A 26521-nucleotide genomic window follows, 5' to 3' on the forward strand; every position below is an offset into this window, starting at 1 on the left:
AGGCAATTTTCGAATTCCATCTCGAAAAAATGACTCGTCTTTAGAGGCGATCCAATTTTGGAGCCAATTTTCGATTTCTGCGAAAGAAGTGAACCGGTGACTTGCCAATGTGCTGCATCCTTCGGAACCAGTAATCAGAAGGAGCAATGTCCGGAGAATACGGCGGGTGCGGTAAAACATCCCATTTGAGCGTTTCCAAATATTTTTTTACGACTTTTGCGACATGAAGCCGAGCGTTGTCATGAAGAAAAATAACTTTATCATGTCTTTGCTCGTATTCCGGCCGTTTTTCTCGCAATGCACGGCTCAAACGAATCAATTGTAACCGATACCGATCGCCCGTAATGGAATCGCCAGGTTTTAGCAGCTCATAGTAAACAACACTCTTTTGGTACCACCAGATATAGAGCATGATCTTCGAACCATGAATGTTCGGCTTTGGTGTTGATGTTGAGATCGATGGCAACGATTGACCGGGCTTAGCGTAGTATTTTTTAGAATATTCTACTTCTCATCTCCAGTCACAATCCGATGCAAAAAATTTTTTCTTTGTTGTCTTTGAATCAGTTGTTCGTAAGTGAGAAATCGCTTTTCAACGTCTCTCGGTTTCAATTCATAAGGCATCCAATTTCCTTGTTTTTGAATTATTCCCATGGCTCTCAATCGTGCAGAAACGGCTTGTTGAGTTACTCTCAATGATTCTGCAAGCTCCTCTTGCGTTTGACTCTTCTTCGAGTAATGCCTCTAATTCTTTGTCTTCGAATTTTTTTGGCTGTCCAGAGCGAGGCTTGTCTTCAACACTGAAATCTTCATCCTTGAAACGTCGAAACCATTCCCTACATGATTTATCAGTTGGAACAGTGTCACCATAAACTTCGACAAGCATTCGATGGGCTTCAGCTGCACTTTTCTTCCAATTAAAGCAGAAAATTAGAACCTCCCGCAAATGCTGCTTGGTTAACATAAAATTCGACATTTCAAATACATAAAAATCAAGGTTTTTGTATGAAACTCAAAGCGATATAAACTGAATATTATTAGCAGATGTCTAACCTCTCTGAAAACGCCAAAATCAGCTGTCACTATGAACCATTTACAACAGCCGGAGCCATCTTTTGGAAAACGGACCGAATTAATTTGTACTCCCAAAAAATCCTTTTACATGGCACTTGGGGAATCCCTGTAGAACATAATTATTCGATATATCCCCCATTAGCTTCCATGATGGCTTTTATTCTCGGTCTGAAGCATTCGCACGCACGCTGTAATGTAGCGCTGTCCTTGCCGACGAATGCTGCTTCAATAGCGGTCCTTAATGATGTTACATTGGGATGCCGAGACTTGTTTGTGATCCTTTCAACTACGCTCCATACGTAGTAGTCCAAGGGATTTAAATCTGGGCTGTTGGGAGGCCAGAATTCCTTGGACCAAAACATATCGACGTTGTCTGAAAGCCAATTTTGAATCAAATGACTCGTATGAGCCAGTGCATCATCCTACTAAAAAAACATATGCTTTCCGACGTCAGTTTCCATCCACGGCTTCATTAAATCCTTCAGAACGCGCAACGATTGCCCTGAGTCATTCGAAATCAGCGCTTGAGTCCTTTCAACAACTGCGGGAGATCCTCGCGGTGCGTTCTTTCGATTCTTCCTCGCTGGCATACTGGAACCTTCGTTGGACTGTTCTAAAGCTATATTTTGCCAGAACGTTATAAACGGTTGATTTCGGGTATCTAAAGAACCGAATTATTTCCGTTGCTGAGCGCTCAGCGCGAAGGCCTTTGATGATCGCTGGTTCTTCGATTATATTGGGTCATTTAAAAACCGCGGATGCTTTTTAGATGACCCAATACTTCGCACTTGATTTCAATATCGCGGCCATTTTGAGAATATGACTATTTACTAGAAGCATCAGACTTTCTCGGACGCCAACAACAACCTCTGGCAAAGGCACAATATAGCGCAAAATTTAAATTGAAATTTGTTCGGATTTTGGTGACGCACCTTGTACAGTCTATCGCAGATTGAACTGCCTCCAACGCTCTCCATCTGAACCTTTTCAAATCAATTCTTATTGTTGTGGGCTCTCTCTCTCTTTTATATCATGTCTCCAGTCTTTTGATGTATGTTTAAACTCAACTCCTTTTCCTCGTTCTTCTTTCGTTAAAATACTCGGAATGCACCTAGATTCTTTCATTTCTCATATTTCGGCTGCTTTCATCCGTCTAAAGCTCCTTTACTCTTTTCGTCACATTCTTACAATTCTCCAGAAACTCTTCATAACACAACTCATAATATCATTATTTGATTATACGAATGATATATACATCTCTGCATTAACCAAGCAGATACTTAACCGCATCCAACGTGTGCAGAATGCTTGTCTCCGCTTCTGCTACTGCGTTAGCAAATTGGATCATATATCCCCTTGCTATGTTAGCTCTGGTTGGTTAAAAATTCCTCAACGTTTTATACTTCACATGTGTTGTTTTATATACCGTCTTCTGCTTTCGAATACTTCCCTTTATTTACGTCAACTCCTGTACTTAAATTCTGAGTTCCATTCCTCCAATACTCCTGGCACGTTTTCAAGACTGTTTATTCTTTCCTTTGTACCGTTCCATTAAGTTTCGTGCAACCTTTTCCTGTACACTGCACTGCCGTAAAACTCTTCAACATGTTACTCTTCTCCATAAAGTCATCCCTCTCGCTTTCTTCATTTCGCTCCGCCGCAATTTTATTAAAGCAAATAATCATTTATATTGATTCTTTCTTTACGTCAATGTTATCCGCGTCATTAGCGTCCACTCTCTTATCTTTTTCGTACTGCGATTACTATTAGTTGTGATTATTATATCTGTTCACTTATGTCAATATGTATACATTTTTGTTTTTATTGAATCTTGCGTTTTAATCCATTGTTACATGTATAATGATCGATAGAAATGCTGTAGTTTTTATGTTTTGTTGCATTTACATCGTTGTATTCTCTTTTCATTTCCTTGTCATCTTAAAATCGGTTAGGCATCATACCAGCAGTCTGTAGCGTCACTAATTGCGTTGTCTCATTCTGTGTATTTGTATGTTATTTTTTAAATTTGTAGTCAATTTGTATGCAATAAAGTGTTATTATTATATTTGCAATCATTTTGCAATCTTTCTGTGCTGTATGGATAATTCATATCGCTTGTGTATACAGTGTCCCATTTTAATTGACTACCTCAATATCTCTTTAACAGTGCATTTTAGAGAAAAATGCTTCAGATAAAATATTTGTGACTTCGAGGGGACTATAAGATAGTATTATTTAACTTTGGATGGCGTTGTCAAAGTTAGGGCAACATTACATTGAATTTTTTAAGTGGAACTTCCATTTTTCATTACATATTATAGCTTACCTCAAGAGTTTTTCAAAACACTATAATAAAATATTTATCATTAAATCTCGTGTTAAAAGGTTTGAAGATTACAATATATTGGAAGCATTACTTAAGGTGTTTGGTTAAAACTTTTTGAATGTTGTTCAAGATCAAGATAAATGAAAGTTGTTCCTCTTTTTAATTTTTATTTAAAAATGAATTTTTACTGCAAAAATGAAAATAAAAGAAACAATCTCCAATAACTTTAATTTTAACAAATATTATCCAGGTCATCATTCTGAACAACATTCAAGAGATTTTAGCCGTCGATTGGATAATGCTTGGGTAATGCTAATGCCTTCGGTACTGTAACTTTTAAGTTTTTTAACTTGAAAAATATGCAATGAAAAAATATTATTTTATATTATTTTAAAAAGCTCTGCAGGTAAGCCACAAGTATATGTAATAAAAAATGGGAGTTCCATTTTAAAAATTCAAAGTGACCTAATTTTAATAATGCCATCTAAGGTTAAACCAATGATATCATTTTATGTCCCTTTCGAAATCACACAAAAACTTTTGTCTAAAGCATTTTTCCCTAAAATACAATGTTCAAGAGCTATTTGAGATAATTAAAATGGAACACTCTATAATTATCTATAAGAGATAAGTACGCAGCTACGACATGAAAGAGTTTTTTGTAAGAAGAAAACGCCCAGGAGTTTTATAAGAGAAAGAATATGTAAATAGAGTTACCGTGTTTTATAGAGACTTCTAAACTTTCTCGGAGTGCTTTATTATAAAAATAAAAGCACTTTTATTACGTAGTGGTAGTTTGAGTGGATGCTATTGATTGAGCGCATGTAGAACTTGATCGGTTCAGTCATTATTGAGATCCAATAATCTCTCGCAACTTGCAGTCTTGCGTAAAAGAAGGCTTAGCTTAGTGCCGAGACACTATCATGTCTTCTGACTTTTTGGGCCTTTCGAAGAACTAAGTACACCACACCCTCTCCTGCTCACATAATGATCCCACGAGAAGCGAGGTCCACCTCACCTCTCACCTTGCTTATGGGAAAGTCAGTCACCTAGGCAGGGGGGGGGGGGGAGGAGGTGGGATGTACTTCCCTTTGCATGGAAAGCCAAACGCCTCTAGAGCTGTGGTCCGATTCACGCTCACAGTGCAGCGTTATCAGCGTTCTCACTCCGATTCTCTCCGTGAACGCTTTATGTGAGTGAAGTGACGTCATGAATTTTTGAATTTGCGTGCTTATGGTGATCATGATCCAGAGATGGATCAGCGTAAGCATTTACGTTATTTACACGGGAAAAGAGAATCAATACAGCATGCTAACGTTGAATCAATAGCTCAAAAATATTGAATTACAACTTTGTGAACATTACAGCAATATCGCGAAATGTAGATTTAATGTTAAAGAAACGTTGTAGAAACTTCTAATGTTGAAACGTCTGTGAAACGTTGCAATTCAACATTGACTTAATGTATACTCAATGTAGATTTTACTGATTCCTCCGTAAACATTTTTCATATTAATTAATTCAGTTTTATTATTAAAATAAATATTATTGATTAACATCATATTCCGAAATACACATAAAATTAATTGAAAAAAATGTTTTTCCCCTCATTTGGGAATTAATTTTCTCATTTTTCTAAGCAGTCAACCATCCAATCTTATATCTTATCCAACTGTACTGAACTTCTGCAATCGTACAGAAACTGCTACTTCGATGATTCATGAATGTTAGTGGATGTACAACTGTGACATAGATAAAAGCACAAGATGTAAATCAGGCATTAGTTCTGGGTCACTTTTTATATTAAAATAATAATAGTCTTTTCCATTAAATGGCACATATTTATATCTTATGAGACCGTATATGTGAGAAATACAATCTATAGAAAATCAATGCATTAAACTACTTTCAGCCGAGATAATATTTTTCGCAATAAAAATTAATTATTTACAAAGTTTAATATGTCATTCAGTATTATTAAGATCGTTCTAAGATGAAAAAGTATCAAATTGAGTCAATTTAATTCGTAATATTTTTTTTTATTGCGATAGTAGAGTTTGCGTTTCAAGATAAAAAAATTATTTTGCATTTTAAAGTATACGTAAGTATACGTAGTAAGTATTACGTAGTATATAAATTCACATAGAATTATACAAGTATTTAAGATCCTTAAGCTAGATTATTTAGGCATTAATTTCTAAAGGTTATATTCTGTAATATTTAAAGTATATTCTACATTTTTTTGTTCGTATTTAATGGAGTTTTAGACTGGTAGCATCAATTGGCCAATTTGATCCATTGTGATATCCGTGAAACTTTACAAAAGTGTGATAACTTTATTTATTTAAAAGAAAGATGTACGAGGAAAGATTTTTGAGTCTTTGAGAAATCTTTGATTTAAAAATTAGCAATTCAAAGAATATTTATTGAAAAAATTTAAAAAAAAGAAACACCCATCGCTAGCTAGAATACGCTAGAGTTTCCATTTCTTGTCATATAAACATGTATACGTGCATGGCAAAATGAGTTAAGTAAGATAGATCGTGAGCAGTACGTCGATGCATTCTACTTTCAATGCATTTCTCAGGGTTCTTATGCATGCGTGTGTTTGCTATTCCGAGTGTGATAGATGCATGCGTGCGTTGCATATCACACAGTCGAAAGACATCTCTCCTTCGTATTTTTGTTGGTTGTTATCCTTACAAACTTTAAGAATTCAGCAAAGTATTCAAATGAAACATCACTGAGATATTTTCAAAAATCATTCCGCTTTAAAAGATGATTGAACCAAATTGACATGCGTTAATTGGAGTGATTTTTAATTTGTAATGATTATTTTAATACTTTTTTCATTTTAGTTACACTAATTGGCAGCAAAAGTTACGTTGAACAAATAAGGTGCATTAGATCTTGGATTGTTACAAACGACGCCTACCGTCGGATTTTCCAAATAATTAAGATTTACCTCTTGTTTACTCTTTGGCTGCGATGGGCGATTGTAGTCGCTTTACAAAAATGCCATTCATATACAACGAGCGACTATAGTTGCTTGCCATAAAATTTCATACATTTATTCTGATAATAAGTACAAAATTTGTTATAAAAGAGTTTTTCGCTGATTTCGAATTTAACATTAAAATTTCAAAAAATGAAATGATATATATAAATTCAATATAATGGAGTAATATTTGTTACAAATCCTGGCAAAAATTTTTCTAATAATTTCTCATCAAATTTCTCATAATTTCTTATAATTTTTAAAAATTTCTCCTAATTTTTTACATAATATGTCATATTTATTCATAGAATGATCGTTTTCTCATAAATACTAATAAATATTCATCAAATGTAATGAGAAAATATAACTTTTTTTATATATTTGTCATCATTTGTAAGATATTTTCTTTTCAAATATGTCGTACTTTTTAAAACTGTATAACACCGACGACCTCACCGATTTCAATGACTTTAACATATGTTGTCAGGGTCACCCTGAGTGATCTCCAACAGATTTTAACCATCACTCGTTATTCGTTAAAAAGTTATTAGCAAAAAGGTTTAAAAGCAATGTCTTTTTTCTGCTATGTATAAAACAAAAATTCTCTGCTTTCAAATAAATTTTCTACTTTAAAAACAAAAATTTTCTTTTGAAAACCTTTTTTTATATAATATTAGGTGTACAAATAAGTTTTCGCCGTTTGACAAAGACGGCGCTAGCAAGCTATGGTTAAAATTGTCTGATGTAAAACATTATATCGTAAGGTTGGACATCTGTCAACAACATAATCTTGAAATACTAGCGATTTTGTATCATGTCAGCATCATATATTTTTTTTGTGTGAAAATGCCGAGTTTTGAGCCGAATAAGCGTCATTTGCGGGAACTTTTGATTTACTTCTTTAATTTGAAGAAATCTGCATCTGAAGCTCATCGATTGCTTGTAGAAGCATATGGTGAGGCTGCCTTAAGTGAGAGAAGTTGTCGTGAATGGTTTCAAAAATTTAAAAACGGTGAATTTGACGTCGAAGACAAAGAACGTAGCGGAAAGTCAAAAGTGTACGAAGACGCAGAATTGGAAGCATTATGAAGATTCCTGCTAAACGCAAAAAGAACTTGCACTTACATTACGATTCAACAAGTAATTTCACATCATTTGAAATCATTGGGAATGATTCAAAAGCAAGGAAATTGGGTTCCATATGAACTGAAGCCGAGAAACGTTGAACGCCGATTTTCCATATGTGAAATGCTGCTTGTCAGGCATAAACGAAAGGGTTTTTTACATCGTATAGTCACTGGTGATGAAAAATGGATCCATTACGATAACCCAAAGAAGAGGAAATCATGGGGATCACCTGTCCATGCTTCAACATCGACAGCCAAGCCGAATATTCATGGAAAAAAACTCATGTTGTGTATTTGGTGGGATCAGCTTGGTGTCGTGTATTATGAGTTGCTCAAATCGAACGAAACCATTACTGGGGCTCTCTACCGAACACAATTGATGAGATTGAGCCGAGCACTCAAGGAAAAATGCGCCCACTACTTCAGGCATGACAAAATTATTCTCCTGCATGATAATACTCGACCACATGTTGCGGCACCGGTCAAAACCTACATGGAAACACTCAATTGGGAAGTTCTACCCTACCCGCCGTATTCACCAGTCATTGCTCTTTCCGATTACCATCTATTTCGATCGATGGCGCATAGCCTGAGCAGCACTTCACATCATATGAAGATATCAAAAATTGGATCGATAATTGGATAACCTCAAAAGATGAAGCGTTCTTCCAACGCGGTATCCGTATGCTACCAGAAAAATGGGAAAAAGTAGTGGCTAGCGATGGACAATACTTTCAATAAAACATTATGTATCGTTCTTTCACAATAAATGCTTTAATTTTTGATTAAAAACAGCGGAAACTTATTTGTACACCTAATATTTGTTTTTAAAGCAGAGAATTTGTTTTTAAAGTAAAAACTTTTCACGCAAAGTGAGATCCATTCTACATACTCTCTCTGACTAAAGACGTACGACTTTCCATGTGAAGCGAAGTGTATCCGTATGAAAAGTCATTATGTCTTTAGGCTGGGGGGAGATGAAATGGATCTTGGCTTCGCGTGGAAAGTCGAATGCCCCTAGGTAAGGGGGAGATGGGGTGGATCCATAGAACTTATAGTAATGGAAGGGGAATACGGACGTCGAGCAATATCTAAAGGATAGAAATATATCTTTCTATCTTTTTCTATCCTCTTTTGACACATGTGCAGAAAGAAGAAAAATTACTGAAAAGGATAGAAATACATACATCTTCTGTCTTTCAGATGTTGCTCACACCTTCCACTCACTTGGATAAGTTATTTCGATTCCATTACTATAAGGTCTATGGGTGGATCCCGTTTTGTATAGAAAGTCGAATGCCTCGCGAAACGTGCCCACTCCACATCCCCCGCCGCTTAAAGGCGTATGACTTTCTACGCGAAGCGAGATCTACCCTTCTCATCTCTTTTTCGCTTAAGATCATTCGACTTTTCACATATCCCTTATGTAGGAAAGGAAGAGTGTGTAGGATATTCACTGATTTCTATGTATAATTGGATATGCCATATACTAGCGTACTTTAGAAGCAGTAACGAATAGAAAACCAGAAATCATTAAAAGTTGTGGGCTGTGTCTATATTTTCCAGCGGAAAATTTGAATTACTAAATAAGGTTGTCATTTTATAATTTGTTGAATTTTACTTGAATTTCATGTTTCTTTTTGCATTTGTAACCCATACAGCACAGATGATTGAAGCAATATTGCTACAATGTTGCAATATTGCAGATTGCAATGTAACATTGCAGAGATATTACAGGAAATGTAAATTAACAATATGCCTGCAAAATGTCAGTAATATGCCTGTAATATTGCAGAAACATTGCAAACTGTAATTCTTTAATTGTTACAATAATAATATAAAATATAATTTTTTACAATATTTATGTAGTACAGTCTTTTAACGGCCGTTTTTATGATATAATAATTAATACAATCAATTTTTTATATTTAAATAAAAAATTTATTAATCTATTATTTGATGATCATTTCGTTAGCTAATGGCACATTCGGTACATATGCACTGATACGGTTTTAGTACTGCTCTGTACGATGCTGTCCTGACATGGTGTTGCCCTGACATGGTGCTGCCCTGATATGATGCAAGTGCAGTGCTACACTGGATCGATGTGACCTGGTGCAGAATTAAGTTTGAAATTAATAACGTATATTACAACTAATGATAATAAACATAAATATTTTCATTATCAAAAGTATTTGTTTTTTATCATATATAATTATATACTTCTTTGTCCGAGTATTTATTCACGATGTCTACATAATTTTTATCTTTTGATTTTTCTTCTTTTATTACACATAACATATCTTCTATTTCATCATTGCTACTTGTTCTTAATAATTCATTTAAAATAAATAATTTTAGTCTTTTTTTTATCCACCATTTTGAAATTGTTTGCTGCCTAACTAGTTTTGTTTGTTCGAACACCAAATTGCACTGACAAAAATGCCAGTGCAACATTTCTTGAACTCGTTCGGTTCATTCGGTTGGTCCAAATACGAATTCAGCACTACACTGGATCAGTTTTCATTTGCCGAATACAGCAATTTGAACGCACTGATACAATGCGCACAACGAATGCGTGGCTGAAGAAGTTCGCACTTAGTGCGCACTAGTACAGTCTACCGAATGTGCCATAAGTTTTATATTTATTTTAAATATGAAATAAAAAAATTGTATAATATCAAGTTTGGATGCAATTAATGCATCATTATCGGATAAGATGATAAGCAATTAAGCTGCTGAAAATGATTTATCGAAATATTAATTATGTGATCGATGATGTATTTATGTCTGATGTGAACACAAGAATAAACCAGCGTTCGAATTTTATTGATAAATTTCATACCGTCATTTTTTAATCGATTTCAGTTAACTCGAAGTGACTTCGAATTAAAAAGAATCACTGCGATTAACTTAATCCATGATTAACTTATCAAGCGACTGTATTATTATATTAATGTGGATAATATTTGTACTTTGTTCGGGGCATACACATACACAATGCGACAAATATGTTCCCGGACACGAACCACATCTCAGCAACCAGTGGCGACATCTGTGCGTTCAAACATGCATTTTAAAGGTTGAACATTTTGCTATCATCTGACAAAGTTTCATTCATTTTGGTTGACATATAACGAAGATATGACAGTTCATGTTAAACAAGATTTTGGTCGAGGTGGAAATTTTAATATGGAACAAAGAGCAGTGATTAAATTTAACGCAAAACTTGGTAAAAGTGCATCAGAAACATTCCGATTGATGCAACAAGTTTACGGCAGTCAATGTCTAGATCGTACAACTGTTTTTGAGTGGCATAAGCGTTTTTTGGAAAGCAGAGAGACCCTTGAAGATGACAAAAAATCAGAACGGCCAATTTTGGTTCGAACACCCGAAATGATCGAAAAAGTACGTGATTTTGTTGCAAATGATCGCAATGCATCACTAAAAATGATGGAGGAGGCTTTAAATATCAGTAGAGAAACGATTCGAACCATATTACATGAAGATTTGGGTAAAACGAAGGTTTGTGCGAAGATTGTTCCACACATTAAGAAGCGATCAAAAATCAGCGAGAATCAATTATTCTAGAGACATCGTTGCAGCCGCAGAAAATAATCCAAACTTCCTAAAATCAATTGTTACGAGTGATGAAACATGGTGCTTTATAATTAATATGATCCAGAAACTAAGCGTCAAAGTGCGGAATGGAAAAAATTCACCACAAGCAAAAAAAGTACGAAAAGTTCCATCAAAAATCAAGACAATGCTCATCACATTCTTTGATAGCAAAGGTATTATCCACAAAGAGTTTGTTCTAACTGGCCAAACAATTACTGGTGCATATTATCTCGAAGTTTTAAAGCGATTGATGGGCAGAATTCATCGTATTCGCCCTGAATATCGTGATCCAGAAAATTGGTCTTTGTTGCATGATAATGCACCGAGTCACACTTCATTGATTGTTCGTCAATGTTTGGCTCGTGTCTCTGTGTTAAACCATCCACCGTATTCACCTGATTTGGCCCCCTGCGACTTCTCATTATTCCCAAAATTGAAATTGAAATTGAAAGGACGCTTTTTTGATGACATTCCGACCATCCAATCAGCTTGTACACAGGCACTAGAGGCAATTTCGCAAATTGAGCTAGAACATGCATTTGAATCACTATTGAATCGCTGTAACAAGTGTATTGAAGCCAGAGGAGAATATTTTGAATAATAAAACCAAAAAATATGCATATTGTTGTTTCAATTATGATTTTCAGGCCCTGTCCGGGAACATATTTGTCGCACTGTGTACATGCTTTATTCTTACAAATAAATTTATCCTTCAGAATAATACATTTATTGGAATATTTTTATAGTTTTATTATAAAAAATTGTTTTTGAAAAGTACATATCATTAGAAATGTGATTTGTAGAAAAATTTAAGTTAGGATTAAATTAAGATATATGTACAGAAAATAGTTTTCATTTTAGAGTCTTCGTAAAAAATTTATCCAAATGCATTATATTGCAATATTACTGGAACGTTTCGTTGCAATATAACAAAAAACAGAATCTTAATATTATTGGAATTTTGCAGCAATAATTCAGCAACGTTTTATAATCACTATACAATATTGCAATATTTCAGTGAAATTCTAAAATGTTTCTGCAATCTTTCTGTGCTATGTGAGAATTTATCCTATGACTGCAAATTAAATAAATATTTTAAAGAAGTTTATCTTTGTTGAAATTATATATCTTTATTATAAAAAAGAAGTAAAAGAAAAAAATTATTTAGAAATCAAAATGCACATTAAGTTTTTTATAGTTAAATATGTACTGTTTAACTAAAACTGTGAATTTTCATGTAATAATAAAGTAATGCACAATTTCCAATACAAAGTAAAAAAATAAAAGTAATAAAAATTTATGATATTATACAATAATTTATTATGATATTATAATAGATATGTTAAACTTAAGAAATATTCAAAGAATTATTTTTGTCGTAATGAATTATTATATACATTGCAATTTGAAGATAATAATTATCGTAAAAACACTTAAAACAAAAATACTTGGAGTATCATGAACATTTAATAAATACTGAAATTTGTTCGTCATACTTGCATTTTTGTTGATGTAACACATGATGTAGCAATTTTGTATACGACGTGTTTTACGATAATTATCATTTTTCAAACTGCAATGTATGTAGAGTAACTCCGGTATATAGTATATACGCCGCACCTAACAAAAAAACTTATTAAATATTTATTTTCTATTATTTTTAAGACAAATGAATCTTATTAATAAAAACTTTGTACTATCTACTACTATGAAAAAAATATTAGAAATTCGAAATACTTATTTTTTATATTAAAAAAAGAACTTTTTGAAATCCTTGCATTTTTGCCCTATAATCCCATAAGAGTGGAATATATGGTTACTCAAGGAGAGGGGAATATGTTACGGCTCACGAAAAATTTACAAATAATCTTTATAAATAAGAATAAAATGACGCAATAACTTATAAAATATGTTTACAAAGTTTTATTAAGGAATAAAAAAAATGATAAATATGTATATGAAGTAATAGATAATAATTACAATCTTCCTACGTATATTACAAATGTTACTATATGAGGTACATATTTAATGTAAATGTAATGTGTTTATTGCATTTAGTGCACTGAATCCAATCTGCGCATTTTGCATGCTTGGGTCATAAATTCTGCCTGCTAAAATTGTATATCCTAAACAGGTAGAATATACAAAATAACAAACTAAACAAAGAATATAAGAGCGAAACACTTGTATTTTGCTATACAACATGCTTTACTATTTCTTTACATTTATGTATCACGAAATAATCATTAAGTTTTTTATGCGCCTCGCAGTAATCATTTTATGTAGATTATAATTTTTGACTTATTACAGTGACAAATAAACTCAACTCAAAATAATTTAATATTAACAGTAAGAAACTGAAATCATAATACAATATTAATATATCATAAAGGCAACAGAGTACAGTGCAGGAAAATTAACCTTACTTCTTCTATTTTTTCTAACTTTTACGACGTAAATCTCAGCGCGGCATATTTGTCGGAGTAATCCTATAATTCATTGTGACAGAAATAATTCGTTAAATGCTTCTTAACTTTAATTTTAATATATTTATTATATAATATCACAAATTTTTATTAAATTTTTTACTTTGTATTTAAAATTGTGTCACTTTATTACATAAGAATTCACAGTTTTAATTAAAAGATATATTTAATTATAAAAAAAATAATGTACATTTTGATCTTTTTAAATAATTTTTTTTATTTTATTTTTATTTTTTATGGCAAAAGTAGCTCTTATAAAAATAAATCTTTAAAAATATATTTTAATTTGCAGAGTTATATGAACGCAAAAATGATAAACATTAAGGAAAAAATAACAAAAACAGATATTACCTAGTTCGACTTGCGTGATAACGATTAGCTGTTTACTACGATATCACACCTGCAGCCATTTCAAAATTTAAAATTTTATAACTTTTGGTCCTTAAATGTTATGTATTACATTTTACAACATCAAACTCTATATCTTAATAACAAATTTCCAAAAATCTGCGATGCATACCTAGATTTCTCTTTTTAGTCAATAATCATAATATGTATGCAATGTATAAGTACAAATAATTCTACTTCAATATTTATTCTCCTTTCTGATCAAGCATTAAATATAATGGATTTGAAGGATTCAATGGAGACAAATAATTGAATATGGATTTATCCAAATTGAACTTAAGGTTGTTGTATTAAAATGATTTTTTTTAAGATTTGTTTGAAGCTTTTACTATTTGAAGATAATAATATTCTACGTAATCATTTTAAGGGGGAAGGATAACCAGGCATGTTCAAAAGATAATTGCATTTGAAGTTAGTACTTTTAACATGCTAAACAAAAAGTTTTCTGTGCCAGACAAGGAGAGCGACAGAACACTTTCAATTATAGCGCAAAAAATGGTATTTAGTAATTCGCTTAAAAACTATAGAAAAACTATAAATATAATACGAATCTCGTAAATTGAAGAAAATGAGGATAATCAGACAAATATTAATTATAAAATAGAAAGTTGCTTTACTACTTCACTAATAGCCATTTCGTTTATTAATTCATTCTCAAATACCGGGGCACAGTGGAGAAATAAAAATTACTGTTGGGAAATAAAAATTATTGTTCAAAAATTGTGATCTGCAGCAATTTTGTATGTGTAAATGTAGAGAATGGAACGAATTGAATTGAATAATTAGAGAGCAAGAGAATAATCAATGAGTGGAACTAAGGCTTCTGCAGGTATAATGAAGAGAAATGGACAATCTTGGAGATAGACGAGAGCAGAATGGTGACGATTAGGAGGGGCATAGGAGAGGAGATCGTTTACAGTGTAATCGTGTGGGAATTAGGAGATTTAAGAGAAGAGAAAGAAGGAGTTGGTCGTTGGGAGGATCGGGAAGTTGAAAATCGATGTTCGGGACAGGCTGTGGACTTGGATATGGCGAAGGGAAGTTCAAGGAATTCGTTCGGATATATGGAGAGGGTTGGTACGGGCGAGTAGGAAATGTCTATCGGTGGAGGAAGAATAGCAAGGGGGAAAGTGATGCCGGTGTCTCTATTGCGTTTTGATTCTCCGTTGGTCGAACGCTAGGGATGCAATCGCAAGAGCGACGATCCAGCGCAGGTAGGATCCTATTCCGAACAATCCGTCGGCGTGAGCGAATAACGACGATAACGCTACGGTATTGAGGAGTAATTAGTCTCGTTAAAATGCACTGCAACGTTCATTTATTTAATACGAAAGAAGAGACAAGAAAAAAAATAAGAGAAAACAAATAAGATGATAATGATGATTGCAACAAAGGAGAGAAAAAAGAAAAAAAAGAGGAGAGGACACCCGAATATCAGGGGGTGTTCACTTATTACTTATAGCGATACGGCTGGGGTGCAGTTGGTTGGAAAAAGGGCGAGTTGTTCCTAACAACAAGCGGACTCAGGGCTGAAGGTGTTGGCGAAGATGATGATAATACGATTTAGTGATTTCTGATTCTATTGCAGTGACTCAATATATATATATATATATGTTTTTGCTGTGACTCGAATGATTATTGAGCGAAATAAAACAATTGAAGCGAACTAAAGACCAAAAATAAAAAGGTTGAGAATAATCAAAATTTTGTGACTTGCGACTTGTCTCTGAGAGAATCTTTAGTGACTACTGAGGAAAATTAAAGAGTTCTACTTTGAGGGTCGCGGAACCGTGGTTTATATACCGATTCTTCCTTGGTTGATAGGGATCTAGTTAAATGATGGGACACTTTTCTGGCTTCTAGATTGGTCAAGATTTGGGGTACATTGTGGGGGAAGAAAGGAGTCTGTCTTACATCAACAAGTGTCAGTCTTATTTTTATGATGCTTTCTTCTTAAATTATGAGGAAATGCACTTGCAGCAGGTAAAACGAGCGTACGTGCAGTGTCGGCACGGGGTCGTCAAACATCTCCCCTGGACATCGCGTGTCATTTCTGTATTTTATGATCACGGACATCGTGAGAATCGTCCGCGACTTCACTGTTAGGAAAATCTAGGCATTAGTTTCGCGTTTTCATTGACATTAATCGTCTTCTTAATAGCGATGTCCAAGGAGGGTATCATCGATGTCGCATTAGTCTCCCGCGTCCACCGATTCTTATCTTAGTTGATGTCAACGGGAAAATACTAGAGTCTTTGCTTTTAATTTTTCGTGAAATAGATTTTTATCACTTTTTAACTGTCTTATGTATTGACAACTCCAGATCTCCGTGAAAAAGAGAAAAAAAAAAGATTATGAGAATCCGCTGGACGTAACAAGCCCATCCACTACTCCAACATTATCGATATCGTTAAATCGTTTCTCTGGAGGCAGGGTGCTATGGCACAGCTTCTTCGGTGATATGGTCAATAGTGGTGATATGGTCAACAGCTCATCTCGCAATATGTTCGCCTGTGCGTTTCGGAAGCTCAAACGACCTTTGCTAAGCAGAATTGCGTTCCAAAATTCGATACTGTCAAATCGAATATCATTTTATTCTTTCAATGTTGAACGAGGATAAATAATACTCGGAGTTCACAGATAAATGACACTCGGAGTTCAAATTCAAGTTTTGGAATTCCAGTTCTTAACTCCCTTGAGCGGATTTTGCGACTGATCTATTAACTTTCACTGCTTGTCTTTCTTTGAATTTTTAGCTGTGAGCCCTCAGATCATACATGAGCTCTTGGTTAATTTTATCTTTATTAAAATAATTTAATTATTAATATTTTACGATCTTCATAACAATAATGTTTTGGGGCTGAGCAGCAATCACTTTAAGAGTGATTAATGACGTCACATCTTTTATCTGTTCAATTAAAAGCTAAAATTAAGCATGTCATGTTACTAATTGTTCTCAGATTAAATCTGCTTTGTTCGAAAATATCAGCATCATTAAAACAACATACTGAAAAGTTAATTTCAAATGCAACATACTATTTTACTTACTTGTAAAATGTTCATTTTTTTACTATGACATCTTTCTTTTCATATTTTTTTTTAATATGCGCACTTTTGCATTATTTTAACGTCTTTTTTTCTTAATAAAAATATTTAATAATTAATTTAACTTTATTTTTGCAAAACGTATTGTCAGCAACTAAAAGGTTGTTACTTATGGCCTGCGTACAGTAACTAAAAGGTTGTTACCATAAGAATCAATCGCTCGGTGAATTTATGGCTGCATTCTCCAAAACTCATTAAAAAAAAAGTGTTGCAACCTTTTAGTTACAAAATGTACTAAAGTTACAAAGCACATTCAAAACAAAATGCATTCAAAAACACTTGAAATGCTATGTTGTAGACAAAGGTTATAATTTTCATTGGTCACAGTTTTTTCTTCTTATGATATGTCCAGTTAGTATAGAGAGGATAATTAGCTTAATATTGTGTATAATAGAAAAGAGATATTGTATCTTAAACTTTTTTTATTAATAAATTTTAACGAGTAACGTGCGATGGTCAAAATTTGTTGGAGGTCATTCAAGGTCATGACCTTAACAATATAAATCATTGCAATCGGTGAGGATGTTATAAAATTTTAACATACTTTTTCATATTTTCTCGTACAACATATTTCATTTCTCATATTTTTTCACACACCTGATAACAATTTTTCTCATAATTTTTTTATAAATTCTCATAATTTTTCAGATATGTCATATTTACTCATAGAATGATTGCTTTCTCATATTTTCTCATATAAAGTATAATATTTCATTTTTCATTTTTTTCTCTCATACATAATAGTTTTTTTCGTAATTATTTCTAGAAATTTATTCAAAACAAAATTTAAAAAAATATTATAAATTTTTAAAAATTTATTATTATCAAGAGTACTTAAATCTGAAATTGTTTTTATCAACTAATTGCAACTCACATTTTAATTTTTTTTTAATTATCGAGTTTTGAACCTGAGACCTTAAGATTATGAATACGTTATCTGTTACATTTAGAAGTATTGATGTACTTCTTTTTCATTGTTTATATATATCCTGATCAAAATTTTTCTCATAATGTCTCATAAAATTTTTATATAATTTCTTATACAACAATTTGTAAGTAATTTTGTGAAATTATGAGAAATTGAGAAATTTTTCAGATTTTCTAATATTTTCTCATATTCTTTCCAACAATAAGAAATTAGAAATCTTATAATTTCTCAAGAGAGTTCTATGAGAAACTATAACAAATTTTTTAGATTTCTAATATCTTCTTTATATTTCTAATATTAGGTGTTGGAATTAATTCGTAGCGTTTTACAAGTGATGGGAAGTACTTTCATTAATGTATTTTTTAATGCTCATGTGAAATAAATAACATTCTTTCATTAAAAACGCTACGAATTAATTCCAACACCTAATATTTTTTTCATCAATAAGAAATAAAAAATCTCTTAATTTTTCAGAAGGAGCTCATGAAAAATTTACATATAAAAAAATATGTACCTGTATGCATTGTGGGAATACGTGACTCAATGGATAAGTCAGAGTTCTCTTGACAAGCCCACGCTTGTCGTGTGATGTGATAAAGAAAATAATAATCGAGAGTTAATTTGTAACTGTAAATATAATATTTATTTCACGAGCACAATTTTATATGACCGTACAGGACGAACACCTCTATTGATCTGTTAATATAATATTTCTTTTTTTATTATTTTTTTACGCTGCTAGGCAACTCGTTACCAACACAATCTTTAAGCTTACTACGCTCGCTGCGCTAATGAGGCATTAAGAATTCCCCACATACTTCCCTCCGAGTGACAACGAATCCGGCACTTAGGTCTACCTTATAAAATATATACAACGTGTCATATAGAATATCTTAAAAGTATCTAACAAAAATTAATTACATTTTTGGAAGATCTATTACAATTATAAGGCGAAAGTCACCTTCCTCTTCGGGCGCGCATACGTTCTCAAAGTTGGTCGCTCGTTGCTAGACGAATTAGCTGTTTGCCCTGTTTCTAGAATCGCACTACACAAATCATCGCGTATGCCATACGCTGGCTTCAAATTCTCGACTGATACACTGCGCTGTGCACCATTAACTTCAATATCGAAAACTCGATTCGAAACACGATTTATAATCTTGTGAGGGCTGGTGTAAGGACGTTCTAATGCTCTCTTGGTACCGCCCACCCGTAGAAAAACATGGGAACAAGAATATAAATTTTTAAATACGAATGCGCGTTTCTTGTGCTTATGCTCTATTGAGATTGGCTTAACTTTGCGCATATGCTCGCGGAATTCCTCTATGAAAATTTGCGGACTAGGAGTGAAGTCGTCCGATAGTATAAATTCTCCGGGGACGCGTAGTGTCGTTGCATAGACAAATTCCGCAGGCGATGCGCCGGTGTCAAGGCGGACATGAGTACGCAGACCTAATAATATGGTCGAAAGTACTCGTGACTAACCTTCATTAGCATGACACATAATAGCAGCTTTTAAGCTTCTATGCCACCGCTCAATCATACCGTTCGAAGCGGGATGATCAGCTGAAGAAGTGCCGTAAACAGTTGCGCTTCAAACTGAGTACCTTGATCAGTAGTTATTATTTTGGGTGCTCCAAAATTTGCTACCCAGTTGTCATAAAACGCGCGTGCCACTGTAATGGCTTCAATATCTTTCACAGGTATTGCTACTGGCCAACGCGAAAATCTATCAATCATCGTCAATATCTGTACCCGTCCGACTCAGGCAAGGGACCTATTAAATCCATATGAACGTGCTCGAAATGCCCGTCGGGTGCGACAAATTTTTCAGGATGTAATTGAACGTGTCTGGATATTTTTGACTGCTGACAGTCAAGACAATTCTTACACCATTTTGTAATATCGCGATGCATGTTGGGCCACACATATCGTTGACGAATTACCCGATCCGTGACTTTAGGGCCCGGATGAGCCGCGTCATGGAATAAATGAAAAACGCGATCTCGTAAAGATGCCGGTATATAGGGACGGATTGCCTCGCCAGTCATTTCGCAGTACAGTGTAGTATGCGTCAGCCCCCATTGAATTCGCTTCATAGAAAGCGGAAAATCAGGAGATTCGCGAATAGACCGTAGTTCCTTGTCTTGTTCTTATTTCTGTACAAGCTCATTAAGTTCGATCTCGACAGATAAACGAATGGCTTCGATGCAGGAAAGGGAATCCGCCACAATATTATCTTTACCCGATAGGTATTTGATATGCGTAGTGAACTGCGAGATGAACGAAAGTTGCCTCTGTTGCCGAGGTGATGCTTTTTCAGAACGTTGCATAAACGCGTAGATGAGAGGCTTGTAATCGGTCACAATTTTGAAATTTCGCCCCTCGAGGAAATATCGAAAATATTTGATTGCCTCGGTGATCGCCGTAAGCTCCCGATCGTACGCGCTGTAGTTCTGTTGTGCCGAATTTAATTTGCGCGAAAAGAATGCGAGCGGTTTCCACAAATCGTCTAAACGTTGTTCGAGGGCGGCCCCGATGGCGAAATCTGACGCGTCACAAACGAGGCGCGTCTCGGCTGCGTCGGAGGGGTGAGAGAGTATAGTCGCGTTGGCCAGACTCTCCTTGCACTCATTGAACGCTTCTTCAGCCATCGGCGTCCATATGATTGGCCGTTTGTCATTTTTGCGTGAATCGCGAAGGTACTCATTCAATGGTGCCTGAACGATAGCTGCATTATGTAGTAATTTACGATAGAAATTGACAAGCCCAAAAAAACGACGCAATTCGACTATAGTGTTAGGCCTTGGAAACTCGCGAATAGCCTGAATTTTATCGAGTGTTGGTTTACACCCTTCGCTGTTAATCGTAAATCCGAGGAATTCTAATTCCTGCTTGCCGAACTCGCATTTATTTACATTGAGTCGTAAATAAAATTTTTTTAATCGCTGTAACACTATGCGTAAATGAGCTTCGTGCTCTTCAAGAGACGTCGACGCTATGAGTATGTCGTCGATGAATGCAAACACAAATTCCAGATCGTCTAGAGCGCGGAAGATTTGACGCTGAAATGTTTGACTCGCGTTTCTAAGACCGAATGTCATGAATTTATATTCGAACAACCCGAAAGGCGTAATGACAGCCGTTTTCGGAATATCTTCCGGCGCCACTGGAATTTGATTGTATGCCTGATCTAGCTTAGAAAAAATGACTTTCCCACGCAAATTGGAGGAGCAATCGTGCAAATGCGGTATGGGAAATTTATCCGACACGGTAATTGCGTTAAGACGACGGTAATCGCCGCAGATCCTCCATGATCCTTCCTTTTTCGGTACCATATGAATGGGACTTGCCCATGGACTACTGGACGGACGGCAAATACCGGCTTTGACTAACCGTTGAAATTCAGCCTTTGCCGCTTTTAATTTTTCCGGACTTAACCGCCTGGGGCGCTCAACAACCGGCGGGTCCGTGGTAATGATGACGAACATCGCTACAATTCGGAGTTACCTGTTTTAAACCGGTGACCTCCTACCGATTTAACAATGCCCGACACGTACACATTATTTTGTGAATCGATGAGTCTACGACCTTTAAGGTCCGGAAGGAGACCATAATGTGCAATCAGGTCGGCCCCAAAAATCGGGTACGGAACTGATGCTACGCAGAAATTCCATGTGATCGGGCGTATCCCTAAATGTAGCGTTCGGAACGACTCCCCATATGTATCTATACACGTATTGTTTGCCGCGTAAAGTTTGAAATTGGTCGGAGTTTTGTTCTTCGCGTAAGTGCTGGGAAGCAGCGAAATTTCTGCCCCCGTATCTACAAGGAATAACTCTCCGGTGACTCGATCGCGGATGTGGAGACGGACAGAAGAATCGACGCCCGCCATACCTGTCTCCTCGGTGGCAGACGATTCTATTCTCCCGCCTTTTCGTCCGTTAAAATCTTGGGCTTTGGCCAAGGGCACGGGAATTTTTCAGTTCCCTTACAGACTCGCGCTTGTTTCCCAAAAGTACGATGCGGCCAGCAGACACGAGAGTTTCTGCTTTTGGAACGCTTACGATTTTTATTTGCCTTGTCTCTCGTCTGAGATCTGCTGTATCGCTTGACCTCAGCAGCGAGGGTAGCAATATCAGCGGCCAGACCGTCGATCCTAGCTTCTAAGTCGGACGGTTTAGACTCTGACGACGGTACGGCGGCACACTGCGCAGAATCATCCACGGTCTCAACTATTTTATCCGCCATTTTGGCTAATTTATCCAGATCCGTACTTTCGGTAGTCGCAAGAATGCTTCTAATGTGCGGTGATAAATGTTCAAAGAACACAGTTTTTATTACGGCGTCGTCACATCGTTTGTCAAAGTTTAAGTTACGAAGTCGACTGAGAATCTGCGACGGTTTCTCTGACGTAAGCACTTGGCCTTTTATTAATTGTCGCAGTTGACTTTCTGCTGACGCTGAAAAATTTTCAATGATACGCTGTTTTAATTTGGTGTATGGTTCATTAATATCGGATTCCGCGATGAGATCTCTGCAGCACGCGATAGCTTCTGCGTCCAGAGACATAATCATGTGATGCGCCTTAATCTTTTGCTCTGTGATTCGAGCGACCTCGAAAGTGGCCTCGACTTGAATGAACCATATCACCGGATCTTTAATTAAGAACGGCGGAATTTTCGGAACCCTATATGAATCCACGCGCGCGACATTGCCTGCCACCTTGCCCTGCACCTGCTGAAGCATCGCTTGCAGTTGTATCACTTGCTCCTACAATTTCTCGTTGGTGGGAGGAGCCATGATTATACGTGACGAAGCTCGCGAACAATCAGTACTTCCTAACGACCTTAAATATTAATCGCTTACGCGCGTGCTATAAAAATTTCGATCGCTCAATGCTAATTTGTCAATAATGGAGAAATTGTTAATTGACGTTCGTATAATTGACCTCGTGAAGAAAAGCGCGGAGGATCTACTTTCCTGTTTACCGGATTACGCACGCTTAAAAACTAACGCGCTGCATACACAACTTGCCCGACTGCTATGCGACGAAGTCGTCCTTCACAGGTCACAATGGCGGCGAGGTCGTCCTTGACAGATCACAATGGCGGCGACGGCGATGACGTCCTGAACGCCGGCTCCTGGGCTTATTCGTGCAGTTCCCACGTCGGCGGAACGCTGAGCGCCTGTCGTTGGATATGTCTCTGCGGTGTTTCCAACGACGAGAATTTTCCACTGGCCCCGGCCTTAACGATGGGGCCTTGCGACAGGTCACAATATCGACGATGAGCCTGCTGCTGCTTACGACGTCGGCGATGGGCCTCCTTGTCGGCTACTACGTCGGCGACGAGCTTCCTTATCGGCTACGACGTCGGCAATGTGCACTTCTGCTCGGTTCGAAACCAAGTTCATCTCGATGTTGCTCGAACGACAGTTACCAGTTAATCGCTTTTTCCTCTCGATCACATCGGCCTTTAGATCTCGTCGGCCTTTTGTATCACGATGGCCTTACGTATCACAATCACGTCGGGGTCACCAATGTGGGAATATGTGACTCAATGGATAAGTCAGAGTTCTCTTGACAAGCCCACGCTTGTCGTGTGATGTGATAAAGAAAATAATAATCGAGAGTTAATTTGTAACTATAAATATAATATTTATTTCACGAGCACAATTTTATATGATCGTACAGGACGAACACCTCTATTGATCTGTTAATATAATATTTCTTTTTTTATTATTTTTTTACGCTGCTAGGCAACTCGTTATCAACACAATTTTTAAGCTTACTACGTTCGCTGCGCTAGTGAGGCATTAAGAATTCCCCACAGCATAATGGATAATTTTTTAAAATAAGCAACTATATGCTTTTTTTCCATCAATTGATTTATCTCATTATTCTGTTCATAAAAGTATTAAGGTAAGATTACAAAAAAATTAATGGTTTACGAGTTATTTAACATTTTATATCAATATATGCTAGAATAAAGCATAAAATATCTTATGAACTATTGGTTTTTTGATATTACTACCCTAATACTTTTATATGCAGAATAATTAGAGAAATCATATTATGCAAAAATCATATAATTCCATTTAAAATAATAAAAAATAATAAAAGTTGTAGGAGTTAATGCAATTAATAATGCGATTATCTTATGTTTATTTAGTTTATTCCATAAACCTTAATGTGATTTCGATGAGCGCAATCATAATATAATAGAATTTTGACGTTTCGACTCCTCTTTGAGTCATCTTTAGAATGAGTTATCCATTGTTAGATCACAAATTCTTATTCCGCAATCAAATTGTAATGTGTGGGTCTCTCAACAGTTGACAGATTATTGGAATCACAATTGAAACCGAATACGAATTGGAGAACATACACAATACATTGGCAATTACAGTTATTTTTAAAAGATATTTGTATTTTTTGTAAAATGGAAAAAAACGAGTTCCGTGCAATGATCAAATATCTACATATGAAAGGTTTAACGCCGAAAGAAATCAAAACCGAGTTGGATAATGTTAATAGCATATCTGCATCAGCGTTTGCGACTGTATATAAATGGGTGAATGAATTTAAACTTGGTGGTACATCCACATGTGATGCACCTCGTTCAGGACGTCCAATTGAGGCTGCTACGCTAGAAATCATCGATAAAGTCCACGATATTGTTTTGACTGATCGACGAATGAAAGTGCGCGAGCTTGTTGAGGCCACAAGCATATCACATGGCACAGTGATTTCAATTTTGCATGAACAATTGGGTATGAAAAAGCTATCGGTAAAATGGATGCCGCATTTGCTCATTGTGGACCATAAGCGCAACCGTGACGATTTAAAAACAATGTTTGGAGATGTTTCAACGTAATCCAGGTGAATTTCTGCGTTGATTCATTATTGTGAACGAAACATGGGTCCATTACTTCACACCCGAGACGAAGGAACAATCAAAACAATAGATTTCATCGAGTGAATCAGCTCCGAAGAAGGCGAAGACCATGAAGTCGGCCGGAAAGGTGATGGCCACAATTTTTTGGGATGCACGCGGTATAATTTATATCGATTACTATTTGTCGAAGCAAACGATCAATCGCGATTACTACGCATTCTTATTGAACCATTTCAACAATATTTTAAAGAAAAAACGTCCAAATTTGGCAAAGAAGAAAGTACTCTTCCATCAAGACAATGCACGGGTTCATACGTGCACCGATGGCCAAATTCCACAAATTCCGCTACGAATTGCTTTCCCATCTAATATATTCGTCAGATTTAGCCCCTTGCGACTATTTCCTTTTTCCAAACCTGAAGAAATGGTTCGGAGGAAAGAGATTCACCAGAGAGCAGTTTCATCGCCGAAACAGAGGTTTATTTTGAAGAGTTGGACAATTCATATTATTCGGATGGCTTGAAAAAGTTGGAGAATCGTTGGATTAAGTGTATCGAGCTGAAAAGAGATTATGTTGAGAAATAAAAATGAATTGATAAAAATAAAATGTGTTTTATTATGTTTTTCTAAAAACTTATTGACTTGCCCTCGTATTCTTTTTATCAGGAAAGAGTGATAATTACTTGTTAGACCACGAAATCGATGAATCAATGATGCAACTCGAATGATTGTCATTCTCGTGTCCGCAATTAACGATGTATTTTCTTTCCTTAGAACGAGAAGCTGGAAGTAAAACAGAAATGGGCCTCGCGGCTTTTAGGAAAATTACGAAAGGATATCACGCAAGAATATCGAGAAGACTTTGTATTGAGTATTACGGGAAAGAGACCAGCGATGTGCGTTCTAAGCAATCCTGATCAAAAGGGTAAAATGCGTCGAATCGATTGTCTTCGTCAAGCAGACAAGGTAAGTCCGATGACCCACGTACGCTTTTACGCATCCTTATCTATATTTCATTAAATGAATTTTTATTAAAGAGAGTCATTAATATTTAACAATGAGAATTTGACAATGCAAACTTTTATGAATATTCGCATCTCTGTGATAGGTATGGAGGTTGGACCTAGTTATGGTGATTCTTTTCAAGGCAATTCCATTGGAATCGACGGACGGGGAACGACTTGAAAAAACTGCAGAATGCGCGCAGCCGGGACTTTGCGTCAATCCTTATCATATTAACGTTTCTGTCCGGGAACTAGATCTCTATCTCGCCAATTTTATCACGAGTCACGGTAAGACAGATAACAGATTACAATCAATAATCGTTGCGATCGAGAGACCAGTTAACCTATTCAGGGGTATGTTCAGATTCCTATTTGGATGTCCCCCCGATGTCATTCTTGTTGTTTTGAACTGTTAAATAAGAATGACATGACATCTGAGGAGCAGACGCTATTCTGTAACTTTTAACGACAATGTCGATATTGTTATATGTCGTTGCGCAGCTTTTTCACTATATAAAATAGCTGCGCAACGATATCGATAACTA

The 26521-nt window shown here is 35.6% G+C and overlaps 1 protein-coding gene across 9 annotated transcripts in view; it reads left to right on the top strand.

Annotated features, from left to right (window-relative positions):
* Nucleotides 1-26521, top strand: part of NfI (Nuclear factor I) — a 380015-nt gene that overhangs the window by 41534 nt on the left and 311960 nt on the right. For all 9 annotated transcript variants that reach the window (XM_087410461.1, XM_087410479.1, XM_087410439.1 and 6 more), the window contains 2 exons: nt 25747-25938; nt 26081-26264. In XM_087410461.1, the coding sequence (XP_087266587.1) occupies nt 25747-25938; nt 26081-26264 (376 nt within the window). The remainder of the gene's footprint in view (nt 1-25746; nt 25939-26080; nt 26265-26521) is intronic.

This window comes from Acromyrmex echinatior, chromosome 1, assembly GCF_024713525.1.
Source record: "Acromyrmex echinatior isolate Ae372 chromosome 1, ASM2471352v2, whole genome shotgun sequence".
NCBI classification, from domain to species: domain Eukaryota; kingdom Metazoa; phylum Arthropoda; class Insecta; order Hymenoptera; family Formicidae; genus Acromyrmex; species Acromyrmex echinatior.